The sequence below is a fragment of the Leptinotarsa decemlineata genome, unplaced genomic scaffold (genome assembly GCF_025532065.1).
Source record: "Leptinotarsa decemlineata unplaced genomic scaffold, Ldec_3_MD MMD2_tig00026282_RagTag_RagTag, whole genome shotgun sequence".
In the NCBI taxonomy this organism is placed as follows: Eukaryota; Metazoa; Arthropoda; class Insecta; order Coleoptera; family Chrysomelidae; genus Leptinotarsa; species Leptinotarsa decemlineata.
The window spans coordinates 1,630,568-1,652,839 of record NW_027412668.1 but is presented as its reverse complement, the minus strand read 5'-3'; the positions used below and the strand labels follow the sequence as shown (position 1 = coordinate 1,652,839).

At 34.1% G+C, this 22,272-nt stretch overlaps 1 protein-coding gene across 4 annotated transcripts in view; it reads right to left on the bottom strand.

Moving 5' to 3' along the window:
• hth (Meis homeobox homothorax) overlaps window positions 1-21,228 on the bottom strand; it is a 232,104-nt gene extending 210,876 nt beyond the window's left edge. For 3 of the 4 annotated variants that reach the window (XM_023174510.2, XM_023174512.2, XM_074179586.1), the window contains exons 1-3: window positions 20,985-21,228; window positions 12,416-12,484; window positions 5,532-5,749 (exon numbers count right to left, since the gene is read on the bottom strand). In XM_023174510.2, coding sequence (XP_023030278.2) covers window positions 5,532-5,749; window positions 12,416-12,436 — 239 coding nt within the window. In that variant the 5' untranslated portion in view covers window positions 12,437-12,484; window positions 20,985-21,228. The remainder of the gene's footprint in view (window positions 1-5,531; window positions 5,750-12,415; window positions 12,485-20,984) is intronic. The other variant, XM_023174511.2, reaches the window with a different exon arrangement.
• Window positions 21,229-22,272: the final 1,044 nt, after the last annotated feature.

Sequence of the window (22,272 nt, the reverse complement as noted above, 5' to 3'; positions counted from 1 at the left end):
TTCTCATTTGGTATGCCTTAAAAATGATTTAAGCATTGAACTTGATTTTTATTTTCAATGAATCTTTCATAAGCGGCTTTAAAACTAATCTATTATCTATAACCTAAGTTCAGCAATGATATTACTCATGGAAAATGTCTAAAATCCCTTCATTGATAAAATTCTCACTCGAACTTTAGAAACTTGAGAATCTAAATCCACAACTTGAAATAACATATTTATTTATGAGTCTGGAATTCTCAAATGGATAGATTTAGTGAGCTCAAGAAATAGCCTTCTAGGCTATTGTCCGCAGATAAATCAAATGAGTAGTTCTCTAACAAGCTTCTTTGAAACTATAAGTGAAATTGTTCTAATGTTGTTTTAGACTCCTTCTTTCGTATGTTGAATCTACCAATACCCCCACGAGCAACGTTACGCATAACATGCATATCACGTTTATAAAATGACTCCTTATCACCGATTAATCATTCTCATTAATAAGTTTCATTACCTACGGCCGCTGCATTATAATGCGTTGCGGTAATTATCTATCGAACTATGACAAGATATAATCATTACCAGACGAATTCTACGCATGTTGAAAAAGAATGTAAATGTTGTGCGTATCAGGTGTCCTTTTTTCAACTGTCAGGATGTCAATATCAATCTATGAATTTTCAAAAGTATGGAATATGGGGAAATTTGATACGGTGATAATGGTAAAAATATATACGAATGATAATACCAGTGCGTCTTCTTTGAACATTGGACTCACTGGATAATAACGATTTTTAAGAAAGAAAATGATATGCAAATATGTGGTTGTGGAAATACTTTCCAGATTCTCTACTTCTACAAGGTTCACAACCTTCTGGTTCTTATCAAAAACTCTATATTGGCCAAACGGAGAGAACTTTTTCCAAAGAATAAAAGAGAATATGAATAGTCTTTTGTGAAGACCAATTCCACATTTGCAAACCTTGTTTTGGCAGAATGGCATGAGTTGAATTACGACTATGACGTGTTACTTTTGAAAGAGGAAGGTTTGAAACTCGATCTTTTGGGATGCTCGGAAATAAATGAATAAAATCGGATACTCCCCTTCATCGAATATTTTTTATAATGTGGAAACTGGTAATCAGTTTATACGTAATTTCAGGTAATTTTCATATGTTACAAGTCTATTTAAATGAATTCGTGAAGGGTCTTTCTTAATGTTTAAATTTTTAATTAGTTTATGCATAAACAAAGGTAAAATTATCAGTTCTAGGCAGAAGGTCAAATGATTCAAATTGTTGAATTATATAAAGCGCTGATTCAAGTTTTGCCAAGCAGTAATCACAAAATGTTTTTTTATTCGATTTCAAATTCCATCAAAAATAGTTATTATGAATGAAGTTATCACTCATTATAATCACTTTTCATTTTTAGAGATGATAATGCCTGGAAGCAGAACTGTCACTCATAATTTCTTTGCTGTTACGCGGTTTTTTGAACTGTTGAGTGAAGACAAAGTGTTACCGTCGATTTTAACGTGTATCGACCATTTTTAGCAATATTACAAAATCCTGCTGCTTTGAATAGAAAGCAAGGCAAGTAATGCCTTGGATCGTACAGTTATTGATGACTGACATCTATGGTATCGTGTCTAATGTTATAAGATAAATATTTGATATAAATTCCACCCAACCAGTGTTTGTATATAGAACCCAGATTCAGGTGAACACTTCCAAAAAAACGAAAATGAATTATTGGCATAAATAAACTGCCATTGACACTGTGCATCAGCTTTTATTTATGAGTAATATTTTAAAATATATTGTGAATTCAGCAGCTGATAACATCGCGTGCAAAACGGGAAATTCTAGATTAAAACCAACGGTGTAGTTATTCGATATTTTTGAATAAAATAAATACTGATGCGTAGGTATGTCCTCGTTGTTGGTGCAGAAGAGATTCAGTCACAATTTTCGCACAAGAAGTCAGTCTTTGTAGATCTTTTCAATCATTATCCAAAGCCGCTAGTATAGGGTATTTCATTAAGCGTGAAACGCATCCTTAACGTCCAATTTTCCATGACTCTGTTGAATAAATAGGCTAAATTTGACAGATGGTATGGGTTATGTTAGCTTTGAGGACCGCTGTACTTTGTGGCTTATTCGTATCCATCTGCGACTTGAGGAAACCCAACAAGAAAAAGTCTAACTAAGTCAAATCGTACGATCCCGGTGGCGAATTTCCATTGTGGTAAAAACTGTGTGGCACCTTTAGCGCCATCCTGTTGAAACCACATGTTGTTGGTGTTCAGATCATCCAAGTCAGGCCAAAAAGATTGGTCGTCGTTGACACTTATGATCTGGCGAACATCGTTCTCAAAGGTATATGGATTGATGATGTCGCCAGCCCAAAATCCCCACCAAACAGTGATTTTTTCGAGATGAATTGGACGCTTTTCGGTCTCATGTGGGTTGGTATCGTCCCAAATTCGACAGTTTTGTTAGTTCACGTGCCTATTCAGCTCCAGTTTCAGTTTCATTATTACCCATTTGTAGCCAAGCTGTGCTTGAATATGGCAAGTCATATTACACTTAGTAGCACATTATTATTGCTATGCAGAACAAAACATCAGTCATAGGACCCCACTGGATGTATATCCGGATTACCTTCAATGTTTAGTGGGTTAGCCAGTTCAAATATCATTCATCTCAGTAGTATATAGGTGTGGGGGAACTGATGGTCATACATTGGGATGATTTTGAACCCAAGTTCTAAAATACACAAAATGGAACAGGTCCATAAATTATTATGAAAGTACAGTATTCATGCAAGGGACATACTTACATACAAGTAATAAAATAAATTATGTATTTTTGCAATAGTTTACGAATTCTTAAAGGCTGTAGAAAACATTAATTGTTAGTATTTTTAAAATTGTTTTTCTAGCAGAGAGGGCGCCATAATTCTGTTACATTTGTTTGGAGGTGATTGACAATGTTTCATGATGAATTTCACTAGTTTGGACTTCCATTGTCTAATATATAAAATGATTTGAAATCCCTGAAATAACTGAAAGACGAATTAAAAATAAATAGCTGTAAATAACAATTATATTAAGCAAAAAAAACTGAAATGAAATGATAGTGACATAAAATACAAGTAAAAATGAAACAATTGAACAACAATTAAAAGTAAAGAAATACAAAATAAAATTAAAGATAAAAATGAAAAAGTTAAGAGATTTCAAGCCGAATTAGTTCACAACGTTTCGATTGATGGTATCCACAATCGTCTTCGGGTGACGACTGAAATAATTTCTCCGAGAGATGACTATTTATGGGTCGTTCGAGTACTTCCACTTATCCCCGCTTTCCATTTTTCCCGCTTCACTGTTTCAGTGGAAGATAACCGTTTTGGCGGGAGTTGGCCATTTTTCGCTTGATGATAGGTTTCCATATGTTGCGTATTTCTACGCTGGCTTGGCTGAATACGTTGTTGGATAACATGTATGGTTTCCTTGAATCTTCTCCTAAACCAATGTTCCTCTCTGTGCAAGATCTTAGCTTAAGACCAGTCGATGTTGTGTTGATGGGTCCAAACATGGTCTGCTATTCCTGATTTGCTGGTTTTCCCTCGCTGTGTGTGTTTATTGTGCTTGGCAATGCGAACATTCAATGGCTTCTTAGTTTCACCAATATAGGATTTTCCGCACTCACAGGGTATCCGGTAAATGCAATTCTTGGAATCGCAGTCCGCGTTTGGTGGCCTAGTTTTCGTGAGGCCGGATCTGAAACAGGTTCTGATGTTGTACTTGGAACCAATTCTGCTTATCCTCTCCTATAATTCTCTGATGTAGGGAAGTGCAAGTACTGGTTGTGACGGCTTCTCTTCCTTGCTAGGCTCCTGCTGTCTTGTATCCAAAATCTTTCCTACCATCGCTTTGGATTAGCCATTCCGTTGAAGATCATTTTTGATAATGTCTAGTTCCTTCTCGAGACCTTCCTTCGTGTTACAGAACCCGAAAGCACGGTGTAATAGAGTCTTGATGATTCCTCTTTTAGTCGATTGATGGTGGTTGGATTCGTGGTTCAGATACTGTCCCGTGTGAGTGGGTTATCGGTATACAGATGTTTCCCACTTAGTGTCGGTCCTCTTCACCAAAATGTCTAAGAATGGCAATTCATTGTGGATTTCCTTCTCCATTGTGAAAGTGATGGAAGGTCTCACGCTGTTGATGTGTTTCAGGAAGGCGTCTAGTTCAGTATTCCCATGGTTCCATATTATGAAGGTGTCGTCAACATATCTCAACCAGACTCGAGGTTTCTTGTGGGCTTCTTCAATGGCCAGAGTTTCAAACCACTCCATATATATGTTGGCTATGACTGGTGAAAGTGGCGATCCCATTGGCAGTCCCTCATCTTGTATAAAGAATTCGTCCTTCAGTTGGAAATAACAGTACACAGCATCCTAGTAATTCCATAATTACTTCTATTGCTCTTTCAGGTTTCCGTCTTCGGATAGCTTTCTCTGTATGATTTGGAGTGCTTCTTCGACCGGAACGTTGGTGTAAAGGCTTTCCACGTCGAAACTGATTAGTTGATCTTCCTGTGTGTTTTGCTTAATATAATTGTTATTTACAGCTATTTATTTTTAATTCTTCTGTTAGTTGTTTCAGGGATATCAAATCATTTTATATATTAGACAATGGAAGGCCGAACTAGTGAAATTCTGTTACATTATTTTGATATATAATGGGGAATGTTCCTCAATTTGGGTTATTAAAACAAATGCAAGTATGAACAAAATAAAGTTGAGTTTAATTCATGAGTTTTTCAAATTCACTTCGGAAAGTATTCAAATTGATGTTTCAAATGTTGGGTTTTGATTTTTAAAAAGATTTGTTTCTAATTCACATATTGGCAACAGCGCCTATATCAAGTTGAAATAATTTATACGTACCTAGATATTCTAATTTAAAAAAGGAAAATTATCTTAATAAATCAACAATTAAGGCAAAATATAAATTATAGTTCAATAGCACCTCCACAAGCTACATAAAAAAACAGTTGTTTTGTTATTTATTTATATAGAGGAAAATAGGTTAGGTTAGGTTAGGGAAATATCAATACACTTATCAATATCAATATTACTTCCTTCCTTTCTTTGGAAGATTCTCTCATCCATTTTTTTGTATCAGATGGAGTAGTAGAAAGCCAAAAATTTTCTTTCCCAAAAATCAATACACCCTTTTGTTCAAATACATCTCAGCATGGGTCAAAAGGTTTTATTTAGAAATGGGCCGCCTGGTTGTGGTCTGCGAAAGGCCCAGTTCTTGTGACGCGAATTCGATTGCCTCCGATTCTCCTGCACACTCTCGCAGACAACGCCGATGGTTTTGGCAGATCTCGCGTTTCGTCGACGTAAGGGTGTTGGTTGATCGTTAACTGAAGCAGCGTACTCAAATTTTTCCACCACATTGCCAAGCGCGCGGTACGTTGCCCAAACAGGACACCCGTTACTATCTATCGGTTAATGATAATACTGTTTCTCACCCGTAGATGGCGTCCTTTTCTCGTTTTCCAACATCAGGTACTGCTCCCCCCATAATGTGGTTGGTGGGGTTGACATGGTTTGAATGGTACGGATGCATGGCATGGTTGAGGTGGGGGGAGTGGTGCAGACCGGATAAACTGGGCCTGTGAGCCACGTGGGGTTCATACATGCCACCCGCCGCGCTGTCCATGTACCCCGGGTGAATGCCATCGTCATACTGAAAAAAAATCATACAAAAATTAGATTTCTACCACAAAAAAGATTCAATTTGGGCTTATGAATGAATTCGTTTCGAGTTCTTGGGAATCAAACGTTAAAAGGTAAGACCTCGTTAATACTTGGCTTGCACAAGTTTCGACTTTTGAGGGTTGTCGTTCAGAGGGGTGCGACAGCTGGTTAACGGTGAAATAGGTTTTTTTTAACAGATTCGATTTGCTGTTTTTATTGCCAAACCTAAAATGGACCTTCATTTTCTTTGAGTACCTATGTTATTCAGTAGAGCAGTAAGTAGTTTCCAAATAGTAATAATAATGATAAATGAGCTTTATTCTTTGACATAAATTGTTTATAAAGAAGAAGTAGATACAAAAATCAATGAAAGGGCAAAGTTCAGCCAAGGCTGTTTTACAACTTAACCTAGAGAATAGCATAGAAATATAGCACAGAAATATAAAAATAATTACCTAGTATACATTGTATATATACACCTAGTATACATAAATCTTTGTGAAACTTAGAAAAACACAAAATAGCAAAACATACACAAAAGTGAGACAAAGGGAAAACCATATGAGCAAGGCATAACATGAATATATTATCTATCCAGAAGACTTTAGATATGTTATCAACTTTTTCTTGAAATTATATTTGGAGTAGTGTCTGAATTCACTGGGCTGAGCGTTATATTGTTTGATAGAGTTGTAAATAAAACAACGAGAAAAGCAGGCTGTCGATGTTTTGGAATAATAAAAGTGTGACGGTTTTGTGTCCTCAAATTATTCTGAGATTTGAAAGTTTGTCTTCCATAAATATAATTTGGCTTTTTGTAAATGGGGAATTCATATGTATGGACGAGTAGTTGGAACTGCCAGATTTTAGCAATCGGTAACCAACCAGCCAAAAAGTATAAGCTGAGAGTTTTTAGAATTCAATTTCAGGTTATAGGCTATAGATAGATCCCTTGGAGGAAATCGATTATATAAGTGAGTGTCATCTGCATAATGACGAACTGTGCGATGATCAATTATTTTATGGAAGTCAGATATGTATAGAGAGAACAAAATGGGGTCAAGAATAGAGCCCTGAGGTACTCCATAGTCAACAGGTAAAGCACTAGAACATTTTCCATCCAATCATATTGACTGAGTCCGATTTCTGAGGTAACTTTTCAATAGGTCTACAGTCCCCTCACTAAATCCGAGAAATGAAATTTTCCTACACAGAATATCGTGGTCTAATGAATCAAATGCTTTACTGTGGTCCAAGATATAGATTATTTCAAAAAAAGAATAATTAGATAATCCATATATCACATTTTCCGAATCTGGTAGTTGCCAGTCACGTTTTACAATAAATAATAATACCACAGGCTTATATCAATTATAATATTTTTATATTTCCTTTTTTATTTCTGTTGCTTTTTTGAGAGATCTGTTATTATTAACAATATTGACTTTGGTTCAAGCTTTTATCAGATAACAACCAGTTTTTTGTTTGATGTGACTGGTGAATATCAAATTTTTTTAAGTGACGACAACAGCTTTTCACAAAACCTGAAAATAGCATAAAATTGATTTGTTTTTGTAATATGTAGTTTATTTAGTATGTTAACGAGTTTATTTTTCCAACACTTCTTTCAGATAAGAGATAAATGAGGACTATTTCGAAAAGAAAATAATATTTCCATTTTTTGATAGATTTTTTTGTCTCTGAATGATAAAGGTTTTTATCAACAAATCTTTTTTAAACTGTATTTGTAGAGGCCTGTTACTATTATTTAATTAAATTCGAGTTTTTGTCAAGTGATATCGAATAATTTCAAATATTTGTTTCAAAATCTGAAAGCAATCCACAAAAAGTTTATTGAAAGTTTTCATGTTATATTATTTATTACCGAAAATGGTTTATATTACTTATTTTTCATTTCAATAGATTTTTTCCAGAGATATGTAGCTAGTGTTGAGTTTGATTTGAATTTTCATCAGTTTCAACTATTGCTTTATTTTTGTTTGCTATGATCAGTCAATTTGAAATTTTTGAGTAATTATAAAAGTTTATTATGGAATAACACACAATATTGATTTGCAATTGTTTGCTTTGACCAACTAACGTTAAATTTTTGAGTTATTTTGAAAACTCATCAGGAACCAGAATGATATTATTGAAATTTGATATAGGTAGAGTAATATCAAGTAGTTTTTGTTTCCTATAAAATTTCTGAGTAATTATAAAAACTTACTATGAAACATGAAAACAATCAATGAAAAACCGATAATGATCCCTCAAGTATTAACCTGTATTGAAAATGGTTCCAATCAATGAATTTTTCATTTATTATACTTGTTTTTCATTTTTAGAGCCAATAATGATGTAAATATCTTGTTATCTCCATTCTATTCCTATAAATGGGAACACGAAACATGGCTAATAACTACCTCGTAATTACCATTTCTATTTTAGTTAATATGAATATGAATCGTGTTTTCCATTTATTCACGTTAACTTCACTCTGCTGTTTTGGTTTTTAATGCATGAATATTCAACGTTTTTGTGTTACGCATATATAAAAAAGTACGCATAGCGTCCAAAAATTCAAAGCAACTCATTTATCGTGTTTCCATGTTCTAGCCCTGGTGAACTTCACATTCTCGAAAGGTTTTATTTTCGATTCGAAAGATATGCCGGACTTTCTCATCGTTAATTTTCAAACAAATTGTTGATAATTTCCGATGAATAATTAGAATAAGAAATGATGTCGCTTAATCATGTTAGAGAGCAAGTATGAGCCGGTAGAAGCGAATGAGAATTTTGCCAGGCGTGTGGATAATTCTAAACTCTGTCGTCAAGTGAACTGTGATATATGATACATAATTATTATTCTCAATACACCGTAGTGAGTCAGTTCCAAACTAATTAAACGGGAATATATCAAAAGCTAAACTATTCCAGAAATTCCTGCGATAAACCAGTTCTAATACAGTGTTATTTTTTGGAAAACCAGATGATACTCAAATCATATTGTGATTTTGGAAAAAGCGTGAAAATTTCCAAAATTTTTTGACCAGATCGCAAAAACATGATTCCGTTGAAAATCCTTCAAAATCTGTTATTTCGTAACGCTCCCCTACAAACACGAAATTGAAACTTGGGCGAGCTGAGGATAAACGAGGTCTTGCCTTTAAATGCGATTCCAAGCACGGGAAATATATAACCTACAAATAATTATTATCGAACAAATTATTTATTTCAGTTACCATATAAATCTCAGTTTCTTCTTTAAATAAATATCACATTTTCCCCTTTGTTCTTTGTTCCTCCACTTTGTTTCTTTGTTTAAATTATCATTTTTATATTTGTAAGTAAATTAGCCTCCAAAAATTTGGATTTTCAAGTACAATGCAGTTTACTGAAGTGCATAAAACAGCAATTTTCTGGAGTTTCCATATTTTTTGAGGATATCAAGATTATATTTAAATGAATTGAAGGGGTTATATTTTTAGGAGTGATTAATTAATTTTTGGGAAAGAAAGTTTTTGGCTTTCTACTACTCCATCTTGATACAAAAAAATGTGGGAATCTTCCAAAGAAAGGAAGGAAGTAATCAATTTTAAAGCCCTCCTGAAACAGCTACTTTCATATAAACATTGAATTACACGAAAGAAAAAAAATCATTCGAAACAAATACTTTTATATGAACACTGAATTTTACAGATGATACACTTCTCTACTCAGTTTGTAGTCCAAACATTCGTTATGGAATAAAATCAGATATCATTCACATGAGTTCTACTTTAAATGAATGGTAACAAGATGGAGTAATAGAAAGCCAAAAATTTTCTTTCCCGAATATATTTAAATGTACTAACATATATTAAAATGGTATATTAGGGATTCACTCAAAATATAAAATATCAAATGAATATTCATATAAAAATCATAGTAATTTTTGTATTCTGCAGTTAGATTGTAAGTATGTACAATGTACAGTATGTACTTTTTTATTAGACCGTTAACCTATCGATTGACTATATCAGAGCATATAAATCAATATTAGGAATTTGTGAATATGTTTTATTACAGAAATGCGAGTAGAAATATAACTTGATTAATTTGAAATAGAGTTTGCATTAAAGATTTTTCAAATTCAAATAACATATGTGGATCAACAAATGATAGTTTCAATAATTCAACATACATATGAATAAATATATATGGTATTGTTTTTGAAAATAAAAATACATAAAAAACATAAAATAAAAATGTTTTAAATCATTATTTTGAAATAAATGTTTTTATTCTGTTGAACACAAAATTTGTGCGAAATTCTCAAGTTGCTGTTGGATATTTTTTGACTTAAAAGAAGTTCAACTATCGAAGTGAAAATAAATACTAATATTTGCGATACGTTATTTAGTGCTACCACGAGTAATTTATGGACGATAAAACAAATGACTTTAACAATTAAATTAACGACTAGTGTGTACAACATTCGACGCGCTTAATTTTTGTTCAGGTGTAAAAAAGTAATGACCGCTGAGTTTTTCAGTCCAAATGGTAATTAGAGCTTGATTTCACTTCACACAACAAGTGAAAAGTTTTTTATTTTCAATTTTGAGTTCGATAATACCACTGTCTAGAAAGTACCAAGAAAACGTAAAGGTATTCATCCAAATTTATTGAATCTACGGTTTCAAACGTCACACCTTTTCCTTTGGCACCTGAAATATTTTGTAGCCCACGCTGTAAGGCCATATAACTTTCTTTTGTGCTTGAATTTATCCATTCCGCTGTTTTGAAATATCAAACATATAAAATATTCACCTGCGTCAAGCAAACGGCATATTTTATTGAATACAAAGAAGATTAACATAAGCATTTAGTTTATTCTGAATTCCAAGCCATTTTCAATAAATTAGAATCTCAACCAGATTTTATATCTACGCAGTTTGTGAGAAACTAGAATTGTGAGAAACTATAAATATTAATTAATTTGGTCCAAGATTAAAAAAAAATGAATATGTATGATACAGTTCATTAAATCCATCCTGATTCTAAAACAAACAGGTGGAATTTTGTATGTTGTTTGTACAAAAGTATGATTTTTTATTCAAATCCAATTATTGAATTTTTAACACAATACGATGAATGGGATTTGAATGATTTCACTGGAGGTGTTATAATTATTTTATTCGATCATTAAGTAATAAAACATTTTATGGTGTATAATAAATGTATCTACTGATGTTTACTTTTAATTTTGAAATACGTGGTCTGCTACCGCTACAGAAATTATCTTCAAAGAAAAAGGTTGACGTTGAGAAGTTTTGGGAAATTATTCTTCAAATACAAAAAAAAAACTTATCAACTTTGATAATTCTTGCAACACTCCCATTTGAACAACAACATCACCTGTTCAGCACAACAATAATAATGATTCACGTGAATATCGCTGATATTGTTTTTGATACCGTCACTCATACAGAAAACAATGTTGTAGCAACTGCAAATCGAAAACCCATTTATTCTACACTCAAGCATTAGAAAGATTTGCAAACCCATTTCATGTTTCATCAATTACTTACAAATCCAATCGTGAATGCAAACATTCGATTTTATCGAGTGATACTCTGAACATTTTTAGTATTTGGGTCAAGATGAATAATATTTTTGAACATACACATGCAAAATTTCAAATAGTCAAAGTTTCTGACAACTCTGAAACTCTTTGATTGATAGTTTGGAAACATCAACTCAAGAATAAAATCATTTCATATCAAAAGCTAATAAATGTGTTATATTTTCGTGACTGGCGATTTTATTTCAATTTCAAGTATCCGTCGCGGATGTTTTCGTCATTTTCATGACGGATTGCTATGTTTGTGTGATATTTTCTCACACAAATAGTTGAATTTCACTGAAATAAACAACGCAATAACTTTCTCTTCAATATTTTGTTTGATAGGCTGCTTCAGCTGGTTTATTGATCTTTCCATGTTACTGGAATTTCGAAAATAAATTGATTTATTGAATAATGATAACCTGCTCTGATTTTAACAAACTTTTCTTGAATGACTGATCTTTTTCGTCAGAAATTGTGTTTTAGTTAATGTTTGAAACTCATTTTGATCCAGTAATCTCTAGCAAAGTATACTGATGAATTGTTTGGAAGCAGAGTTTTCACACTCCTCAAATTTTGAATTTATACATGTAATTTATTTTTTTGATGGATTTTGTGAAATTGAGCTCACTAGCCCTACAAATTGAGGCAACAGGAGGCTGAAATTAGCCCCAAATTATGGCCTGAAAATTATTTTGAATTCCAAAGTGGTTTTACTAGCTTAACAGAGATTTGTTGAAAACTACTAAGGCTTATTTAGTACATTATTCCACCGGCGTGTATTTAAGTATGATCATAATGAAAAATATTCATTGAAAACGAATTGTTTTAAAAAAATATACAAATATTACACGATTGAAAAAAACTCATGCGTGAAAGTATTAGAAATAATCAACATAATCTTTTCTGTGTTCTAAAATTCTAGAAAAACTACCGTGATTGGTTTGAAAAAATCATTATTAATAGTTTATTTCCATCTTAATAATAAATTCAGGTTATATTACTGACAACACTAATATCTATTATATGAAACATGTATATATTTACGTTTTTCTGAAGAACATCCATGATGAGAATTTTGATGACTAGGTAACGGCCTTATGCTATAAGTTACACCTAAAAATGATTCATATGAGAATTTTGGTGCAAAGTCCATCGTGGAAGACACTTTGAATACGGCACTGCACAATTTATCTTGACGCAGAAACCACAGGACCACTCACTAATCGCGATTTTGTTTTAACCCCAAATGAAGAAGCAAACACAAAGTGATACGGAAAAAAAACTGGAACATTTATGTTGTGACCACGGGATTACTTCTGCCTGTCGTACCATAATAATAAATTTTTTCGGCAGACTTGATACGCTTTTAAATGTTGCTGATCGGTAATGATTTGAAAATATGTTGCAGATTCAAATTTCGCACCCATTTGTTAAGGAAATATTTTGGTATGCGTACATTTTGATCTCAAAAATACCCATTGAACAAAGTTATTTAGAGAAATATTTTTTATATGGAGTCATACACCACAAGAAAATAAATTTCCAACTGGATAAACCGGACAAAAAAGCATTTAACCGATTACACGGCTGGACATTTACATGCTGTCCAACAGTAATAAATAAAATCACTGGAAGCGGCAAATTGAGAGTGCTGAATTGACATGCCGTTTTTTATAACCTCGTCAGCAGTTGCAGAAAAACGCGTAGATAAACCGCTACTAGCGTTAGAATAATACTAATTATATTACAACCAATTTTTGTATTCGGTGTGATTTATAGTGAAATTTTTGTCCGGTTTTTTTTTAGGTGCATGCTTATTTCTGCTGGGCAATTATTAAGTGTTAATTTGTGAAATTAGGCACCTCCATGTAATTGTTTCAAATGAATATCCTAAATCGTCAGGTAATAAATAACAGCTTAAAGAATTAAAAATAAATGTCCGCATTAAAGATAAAAGTGTAATAAAAACGGTAGTCAAGCTCTCATGTATCAAGTTTATTGCAACTTTAGAAATTTGGTTTTTATGATAAATGCCTCATAAAAGGCTCATCGATAATTCGTCAATTCCGTTTGCGCAACATTTCAAAGATTAGGAAGCCGGGACGGTATATTCGAACAAATTATTCTCGTAAAAAATACATTGGAAAAATTACTAAACAGGTGAAAGAAAGGTGATTGTGGCGGAGATCTTATCTTATTTTTCTTGATCGGCGCTTATCGAAGCTGGGGATTAGAGGATTATCATTATTTCTACTAGATATCGTACAAGTTTCAGTTTATCTTTTTAGACTTTAACCACTAGTGATAATGGATTTAATCGACTCTGCAGTTGAATTTTTATGGTTTTTCCATCAAGCATCTATTGGAACTAAAAATATTGATGACTTTTCTGTTTCAATATCTAAAATGAATGCTTACTTTCTTAGAATATATTCAGTATGGATCACATCAACAATTATATGATTCTAGTATGAAAAACTCATAAATTCTAGAAGAATTTAATTGAAATATCATAGATGGATAGATCTATACTATTTATCGAAACATAAACAGTCATCTTCTTTTTTTATTTATTTTGTAACGTCCTTCAATTCAACCCACTGAAATACGATAGAATGGTGTAATTCACTGTGAAATTTTATCAAAAGAATCAATTATTTTTGTATTCCCCGGAAATGTTTTATGAAACTTCTTTGAAGGTAGGGAAGCATCTTCCCAAACTTCTAACCGAAAAAGTTCTCTACTTTTATTGCCTTTAAATTTACTTTTTATTAACTCACGATAGAAATGAGGGTGGATTTTCCTTCGTGAAAATTGAAACGTGTACCACATTTCAAATTTCTCAACCCACAATCTGTGTTGCCAACAAAACGTAACATGATCATTTCATCTATTACTTTATTTTTGTTGGTTGTTTCATCGGACAGTTCGATTTCTCGTGCACAGAGCACCGTTTTAAGGTTATGATTGTTGACGTAAACCCTCTCGCAAAACAACTACCTATATTGTTTTGGCAACAGTGTGCACAATGCTCCTATTCAGCCAATGATGAAGTATTTACCCGCGACGTGAGCAGTGTATGGAGGTTATTTCACTTTTTAGTCTCGATTTTAGTGGCTCTAAACCAGGAACTTGTTGGAATGGAATGGTTGTCGTCGTTAAATTTCATGGAGTACTAAACAGACTGTGTTATATGGTGGTCTTTTTTTATTTTGAGGGCTCGGGAATGATTTCAAAACGTCTCTTTAACCGTCTGCCAGTAAAATTTTATGAGCGTGCAATTTGAATCTTGATTTCCATATAGAGGAAGGATTTCGACTAGGGCGACCTCAGACTGGTATTGAAAGTATTGCGTGTTAGTTTTAAGCAAAAAAAGTCATGGGATGGTTGATGATGCTTTCTACAGTTAGGGTAACAAAAGATCTCACATGCGTTTTCAATAAAAAATACTTCAACAAAGCATTCTTTCGTTCTACAGTGAAATGCGAGCACAAAATAGTAAATCAGAGAAAACTACTGTTTATTTTAAAGCTTGTATTCGGTCCATCGATGAGAAACAGCTATACAAACGTAAGTCTTCTGTAGTTTTTAGAATTTCAAACATTTCACAGCTAAATGTCGTTGATTCAAAAGTTTCTACGGTTTTAATTCTTTCATACTACACAAGTAGTTGTTTTCACAAGTAGTAAACTGTGTGTGGACCTCACAAATTTCACAGTGAGAAGCTTACATTTCGTAATTGAAAAATTTAACCTCAAAATGAAAATGGTTCTGTCTAACATTCCGCATGCTGTAAAATTAAAATTGCAAGATATCAGAATTGGAAAATGGAATGAAATATAACTTCACCACAGAATGAATAATATGAGTAAAGTGCTTTTCAGTCAATTTTTTCGTTGCTCTATGTATAGTGTAAATGTATCTTTCAGAAAAACTCCAAAAAACTCTCTATTCGAAGCTATAAACTCGTATAAGCTGATTTGATTTAAATTTCGATTTCACTTTGATAGTATTCGTACGATTCTACTCCGTTTAGGGGCCTTTTTGCTGCTACGCGGCAATTAGGTTGGGGTCCGACGGCTCGAGACGAATTTTCCCCGTTTTCCCGCAGTTTACACGACTTTTCCGCTTGTTTCCTGGTTCCGATTCTACTTTTGGAGCCACGTAGTGGGAAAACGGAACAGCAGCAATGAATAAAGATGGATGAAAATTTGAGCTGTTTTTTTCGAAAAATGAATGCTGACGCTTTTTTTAAGTAGCACTGACCCTTTTTAAAATCAATTCATGAATGGTTATTTCTTTTGATATATAAAAACGATGAAAAACTTTGAAGCTAGCCAACTTTCACGAAGTTTTACAGCGATTATAGACAACTATATTCGATGTCATCGATCAAAATGAATCATCATGAATAATTTTGACTTTTCAGCAAAATTTGACGGTTTAACCAATTTAATTTCAAACATTCGTAAGTATCCGTCGCATAATTTTTCATTTTCATTATTCAACAATCCATTGCCATCACTTAGTTCAGAATTTCACGTACAGTGATACCAACTGTAGTTTTTGATTTTGACTTTATATGTTACAATACCTGACAGAGAAATATTTGAACTTGATGATAAATGTAATTGATACCTAAAGAAATAACCTGAAGATAATGTTTCGTATTAACTATTTCAAGAAATGAGGCATAATAATAATAGTAGACCCTAACTCTGTGTACTGAAATATTCCAACAAAGAATGGCGAAGAAAAAAAAAAGAATATTAGAATATTTTGATTTGAATGTAAAATCGATATATTTTTGTATTTCTGGAAGTTCAGAGAAGCATATGTAGAAAGCTATTTGGTTAATCTTGTGGACGATTCTCAATGCCTAGGTCGAAACTAACCTAAAAATAAATTATGAATAATGGTTTTATTTGTATTATATGGTGATGAAAATATAGCTTCATTTTTTGTTGTTGATAAATTATTGAAATATCAGAACAATTGTTCAATCTTCTTGATGAATCTGATTTTTTACAATCAAATTGTTGATCTTCTTTAAATAATTTCACTTCAATGCAGCGTTGTTCATTTGGATGGAAATAAACCAAAATGAATGATGTTAACGAATCGAGATATGTAATTTGAAATATTAATGAAAAAAATTGTTATTCACTGTCAACAAACACAATATTTTTATCATACTAATTGTCAATTCACTTAATTTCTACATTTCAGGGACATTTTCAAAAACTGCAAGATATATTTACCGTCCAATAACATTCCTATAAAAATAATTTCGGTCTTATTTTGTTTTAAGATTTCACTTTATTATGATAACTATAAGTTTATAACGGATCCCAAAATTATAACTTGATTTAACTGTCAATTCTTCTGAAATATATTCGCTTCGGTATACCTTTCTTTTAGATAAAATTTTAAAATGATTATAAAAAATTGTTACTTCCTATTGAGAGATGACCTGATCAAACTAGGCGATACCTATTCTAAAAAATCTCAAGAGAATAAAAATTCTCTTCGGTAGAAAAAAGCACACCATTGACAGTTTAGGTTAAGTCTAGAGTAAGTCATTCAACGTAACTAATGATCTCGAATATCGTTCAGAACTGGGGTATATTTTCAAAATCTAATAAAAAAGAAATCGAGAGAAAAAACGAATCATTGAACGGTGAGGTTATTAACAGATTGAGTTGTTCACCGATATAGAAGTTCCCGTGTGTCGTTCCGAAGAATCTTCTCTTATTCACTTTTATATCCCAGCAAGCGTCGCTACAACAAACAACATCGAAGCAAGCGACGGTAGAAGACAAACTCGCATCAACCGACTTGGCCTCGACAACTTCTTTGTCGACTCGGATTCTTCACGGCATTCCTCGATGATAATCCAGAATCACGGTGACTGGCTTTTTTCGAACGGCATTTTACTGCATATAATCAGGTAGGATATCTTTCGGTCCAGCAAAGTGCTGGATCATCGGTTTTAAGAGAAAATTAAAAGAATGCGTTGAGTGCCAAACCGTAATTACGGGTCGAATATAAGTCTTGCCCGATCAGCCGTAGAAACTCGGGTTTAATTGATGCTATTGACTAATCGAATCTACAATTATCTTTCTCGATCCATTAGCAACTCTTACTCAAGAGGCAGTACACACTTATGGCCTAATGATTTATTTGAATTGCACAGACGGGGGTCTTGACGCTGTTATCAGTGTTGGGCCAGATTTTTTCTCAGCCATGTTGAGGAAGAAAAACAGTATAGCAAAAATTTTCACCGATCCGTGACTTCATGATCACTGAGACGGGGTTTTGCCGCTGTTATAAAAGCGTTAGATCAGAGTTTTCCGATCAGGTTGCGAAAAAAACAGTGTATCAAGAATTTTCACCAATCCGTTCTTTTGAATTCAATGCGGATACTCAAATGCTCATTTTCCATTCAGACTAGCTATTGTGGTTATTTCCAATTCCATGTAATATTCTGTTGAAATACTTTGTTTGGCGAATGACATAATTTCGACATTAAATCCTTGTTTAATTTGTTATTTACAGTGTTCGTGTTAATTGTACCATTAAAAATCTATTAGGAGCAATAACTTGTAAGGCATTATAAAAAGTTTTATCGCGCACGTCACTATTCGTAAACAAACATGAAGTAAAATGCCTTAATTCAATTATTTTAGTAATATCAAACTCGATACTCGCTAATTATGGTGAACGATATGGGTTTTTCTATTTGATAAAAGCCTGTTATTTATTTTAAATTAGTTGGGGTCCAATGCCACCGTTCATTGCGCATTCAGGAATAATTTTAGAGAAAAACAGTCGTAAATTTAGCAGAACAAGTATTGAAGTTTTAGCTACAATAATTTCTTTGTCAAATTCATGGGATATCTTTGTTTGTATCAGTTCATGAGAGTATGGATTTTAGTATGTGTTGCCTTCATTGTTGCAGACCTCTTTCTTTTAGTCGTTGTCAGTGAAAATTACTTGAAGCAATTTTTTTGTATATTTATTGCGTTAGCAATTAACGACAAATTTTCGAAAAGCGGATAGTGTTTTTATTTCTGCAAAATCAACTGCGTAAATGTTGCCTCTTCTGGAAAATTATTTTCATTTTCGATGCTATGCCGTTTATTCGAGTTTGGAGATACGCCGTTCGGTTTAAAAACGCGCTTTTTGAGTTTAGAGGTATGCCCTTCGGGTTAAAGAACGCGCTGCCTGAGTGATTGGTGTTTTTATTTCCGAAAAATCAACTACGTAAATGTTGCCTCTTCTGGAAAATTATTTTCATTTTTGTTACGGTGAAATGACCAATTTCGACGCTATGCCAGTATTCTGAAACCGTTTTTCGTTTCTAAGATCTTCATCAGAATAGAAAGTACTCTGTATCAACATACTTGTTTGGAAATTGATTTTGGATCTGAATGTGGGAAAAACAGTTCCATTAATAAAAAAAATCTGAACGCTTCTATTCATTCTGCTATAAGTAACTCTAGATTACATGGCTTTACTTGAAGTAGGTCTTAACGACTAACGATTATATAGTAACCCCTAAAATTGGCTTTGAATATTCATCGACAGATGAATGAAAGGATGAGATGAATCAGATAATCAATCGGACTGTATTGGTTATATCAAAATTTCTAAGTTGTCCTAAAAAATGCATTTTTGACAGATCGTAATGTCTGAGACGGTTCAGTAGCCGAATAGTAGTTGGTTTTCCATGAGAGTGTGAATTTGTGTCTGATATGACTCGGTTTACAAAACGTTCCAGGGTGCTCTGTGGCGTATGTTAATCGCTCCTAGATATATCTTTCTAAGAGTGCTCTACTATGTCTCGTGTTGAACTATCTTTCCTCGGATCGAATGTTTTATAAACCCCCATTGCGCCAAGACCTATTCAAATCTATTCCCGTGCTACACATCACCTGAATTCTCATTACAGCCGAATTAGAATACGGACGCAAACGTTTTCATAATAACGACAAAACTACTTGCGTATGCACGCAAAGTACGATCAGCGTCGGACGACGCATCTTGATGAACCCGGCATTATATCTATCCGCTGGTAATATAAATAAGGTCGAAGGCCTTGTCAATGGCCGTCGCTCCGTGAAAAATACACCCTGGTTTCGCACGGGTACAATTCAGGGTGACATAAATCTGGAGCACGTGCATCCCACGAAATTTTTTGAATTTTTGTATGCAAAAAAGACGGAGGGACTGGTCTTGGAATTATATTCTTTGCTTCACTAGAGTTTGTGCCATTGTTTGTTTTGATAAAATCAAAGAAACTAAGTTACGTTGCCAAATTCTTAAAATTTATCTCAGCTTCTGAAAGAAAATCAAACCTGTAGCCTAAAGAAACCAGAACTAGTGAAACCAAATGTAGATTTCCTCTACCCGAGGAATAATATTTTTTCCTTGTATACCCATCTTGGTGTAGCTACGCACTTGAAGAAGAAGCCCAACTTAGAGAAACATAGGTCAAGTTCCCGGCTCAAAAGTTTGAACAAATTCAGGTACTTCAACTTGCTACTGTCTGAGTTTCATTATCACTGAATCTGTTATACAGATGTTTTCCATAGACGAAAGCTTTTACCAGCAACTTGGTCCTCGTCGAATACAGAAATAATTTACCCCCGTAAATCACTGAATAGTCTTTGTTATACTCCTGGCATTTTTATCCCAACCAAACGTCTAACTCAAATCAATTGAAGAGAAGTACGTCATTGTGGAACTATTTATTCGGATACAGATCAATATACTATTAAAGGAGTGCCTTTCCATCTTTTGATTCCATCAGCGATACAATTGACTAATTTGAAGTAAAAGCGTATATTGTGACCCGCGGATATTCCTTATTTATATGACATTTCGATAATGTAGCTTCCCATAAGTGAAAGAAATTTTGAAATCGTTAAAGTGTAACAGTTTAGTTGGTCCATTACAAACGAACATGCAAAAAATCGGATATTTCCCGTTTCTGTATGATCTCTGAATACAAATGTCACCATCTTCCGATTATACCTGTATCTCTAGCGTTTATTGTGACTTTATTATAATAGTTACACACATAGCCTCGCGGACTTATTGTGGAAAGTGATAAGAACTTCAACCATGTATGTAGTTATTTCATTTGTTATCAATTGTTTTCAAAAGGCCCGCTAAATAATTACTTTCATTGGTGAACTATTGATACGTTTTTGTAATTTCAGTGGAAATCTCTGCTTTATCTTAGAACCGCGCCTGAAACAGATTTATTATTTATCGGCGTTATTTATACGGAAATCGCGTTATATCCCGTTTATTTGAGTTTAGGGATACGTCGTTCGGGTTATAAAACGCGCTATTTGAGTTTAGAGGTATGCCGTTCGGGTTAAAAAACGCGCTACTTGAGTTTAGAGGTATGCCATTTGAATTTAGGGGCATGCCGTACGGTTTATAAAATGCGCTATGATTTATGCGTCGGGTAGTGGTTATGATTGATGATCGTGGAAGACTCCATTAATTTGCCGGATGAATTATGGTCCTCTGAACGTGGTGCTGACTGATGAACGAAAGTGCCGTATCCAAAGCGTCGCCTCCTAGATTACGTTCGTACCCGTGGCTGAGCCATGTACAGCACTCTGCCCGCACTTTAGGGTGGCCGATGTGTCACTCTCGCGCACTTTCACTATCCAGAGCACTCTTTCGTCTCACTTCACTGTCACACCGACGTATCGATGGATGTCCTCGAAGACGGCCCGATCATGGATATTTTTCTCGTTGAGGTGTCGTTTTTCCGATGTACCGCGTGCGGTGGTGCTACGCGTTCCGCAGTCGTCTGCCAACTGTCAATCACGCCGCTCGAAGGGGGCAGAGTGGGGTGTTCAGATGAATGATCTGTCAGCTCGCGGCTCCGCCCCGCTACCAATGGCGGCCGACAGCCGGCTCGGCGCGCGCGCTCTAGCGGTCCGTTCGAGCACTAGTCTCTCCCGCCGAACGTCGGCGTCCGTCGCCGATGGGCAAAAAATAGCGGCGGCGTCGAAACAATCGAGTAGTGAGATGCTATGATGGGCCTGGACGGCCGGCGCATCCTTTACGGGGTTGTCTTTGCTGCTGCCACGATGCGCTGGATCTTTTATCGGGTTTTGCAGGAACGGCGGGGTATATCCGCTCTGTTCGATAACTCCAGGGATGAATGGGTGGATGTTTCTATGGGTATGCTTGGCTAATGGCAAGCGTGGTGACGACTGTGATGAAGCATTGGTCCGAAAACTTATTCATATTACCTATATAAATCTTACTGACCGTGTTACATTATCTCTTCATGACTGTATCTATTTTTATTTGAAGTGGAGTTTCACATTAAGATGGTTTACTCATTTTCATAAACGAATAGGTTCTTTTCATGAACGACTTTATGCCTGTTTGGATTATGTTTTTCAATCAATTTTATGTATTTATTCATTTGTAATACAATACTATACAGGACATAACCCAAGTACAGAGCAAGAAATAACAGTATAATAAATACATCACAAACAAGTGACTGTGAAGTCTACAAACACTACAAATAATACAAACAAGTGACTATAAAGACTTCATTTATATTTATTATAGGTGACAAAACAATTATTTTGGTAAGTGGGATTTTATATATGACAATTTGCAACTAAATGTATCTAAATTATATCTGAACAGAGTTTGTAACTTTACACATGGTATGGATTGGAGAATTCTTCAGAACATTTGTGCGAGATGTTTTTATATAGAAAGTACTCGGGTGTCTGGAACAGATTTCAGGAATGCAAATATTTAACTTTTCCAGGAATGTTGGGCAGTTAACTATACTTTTGATGATTTCATAGGTTAGTACAACACTATAATATTCACGACTTCTTTCTAGA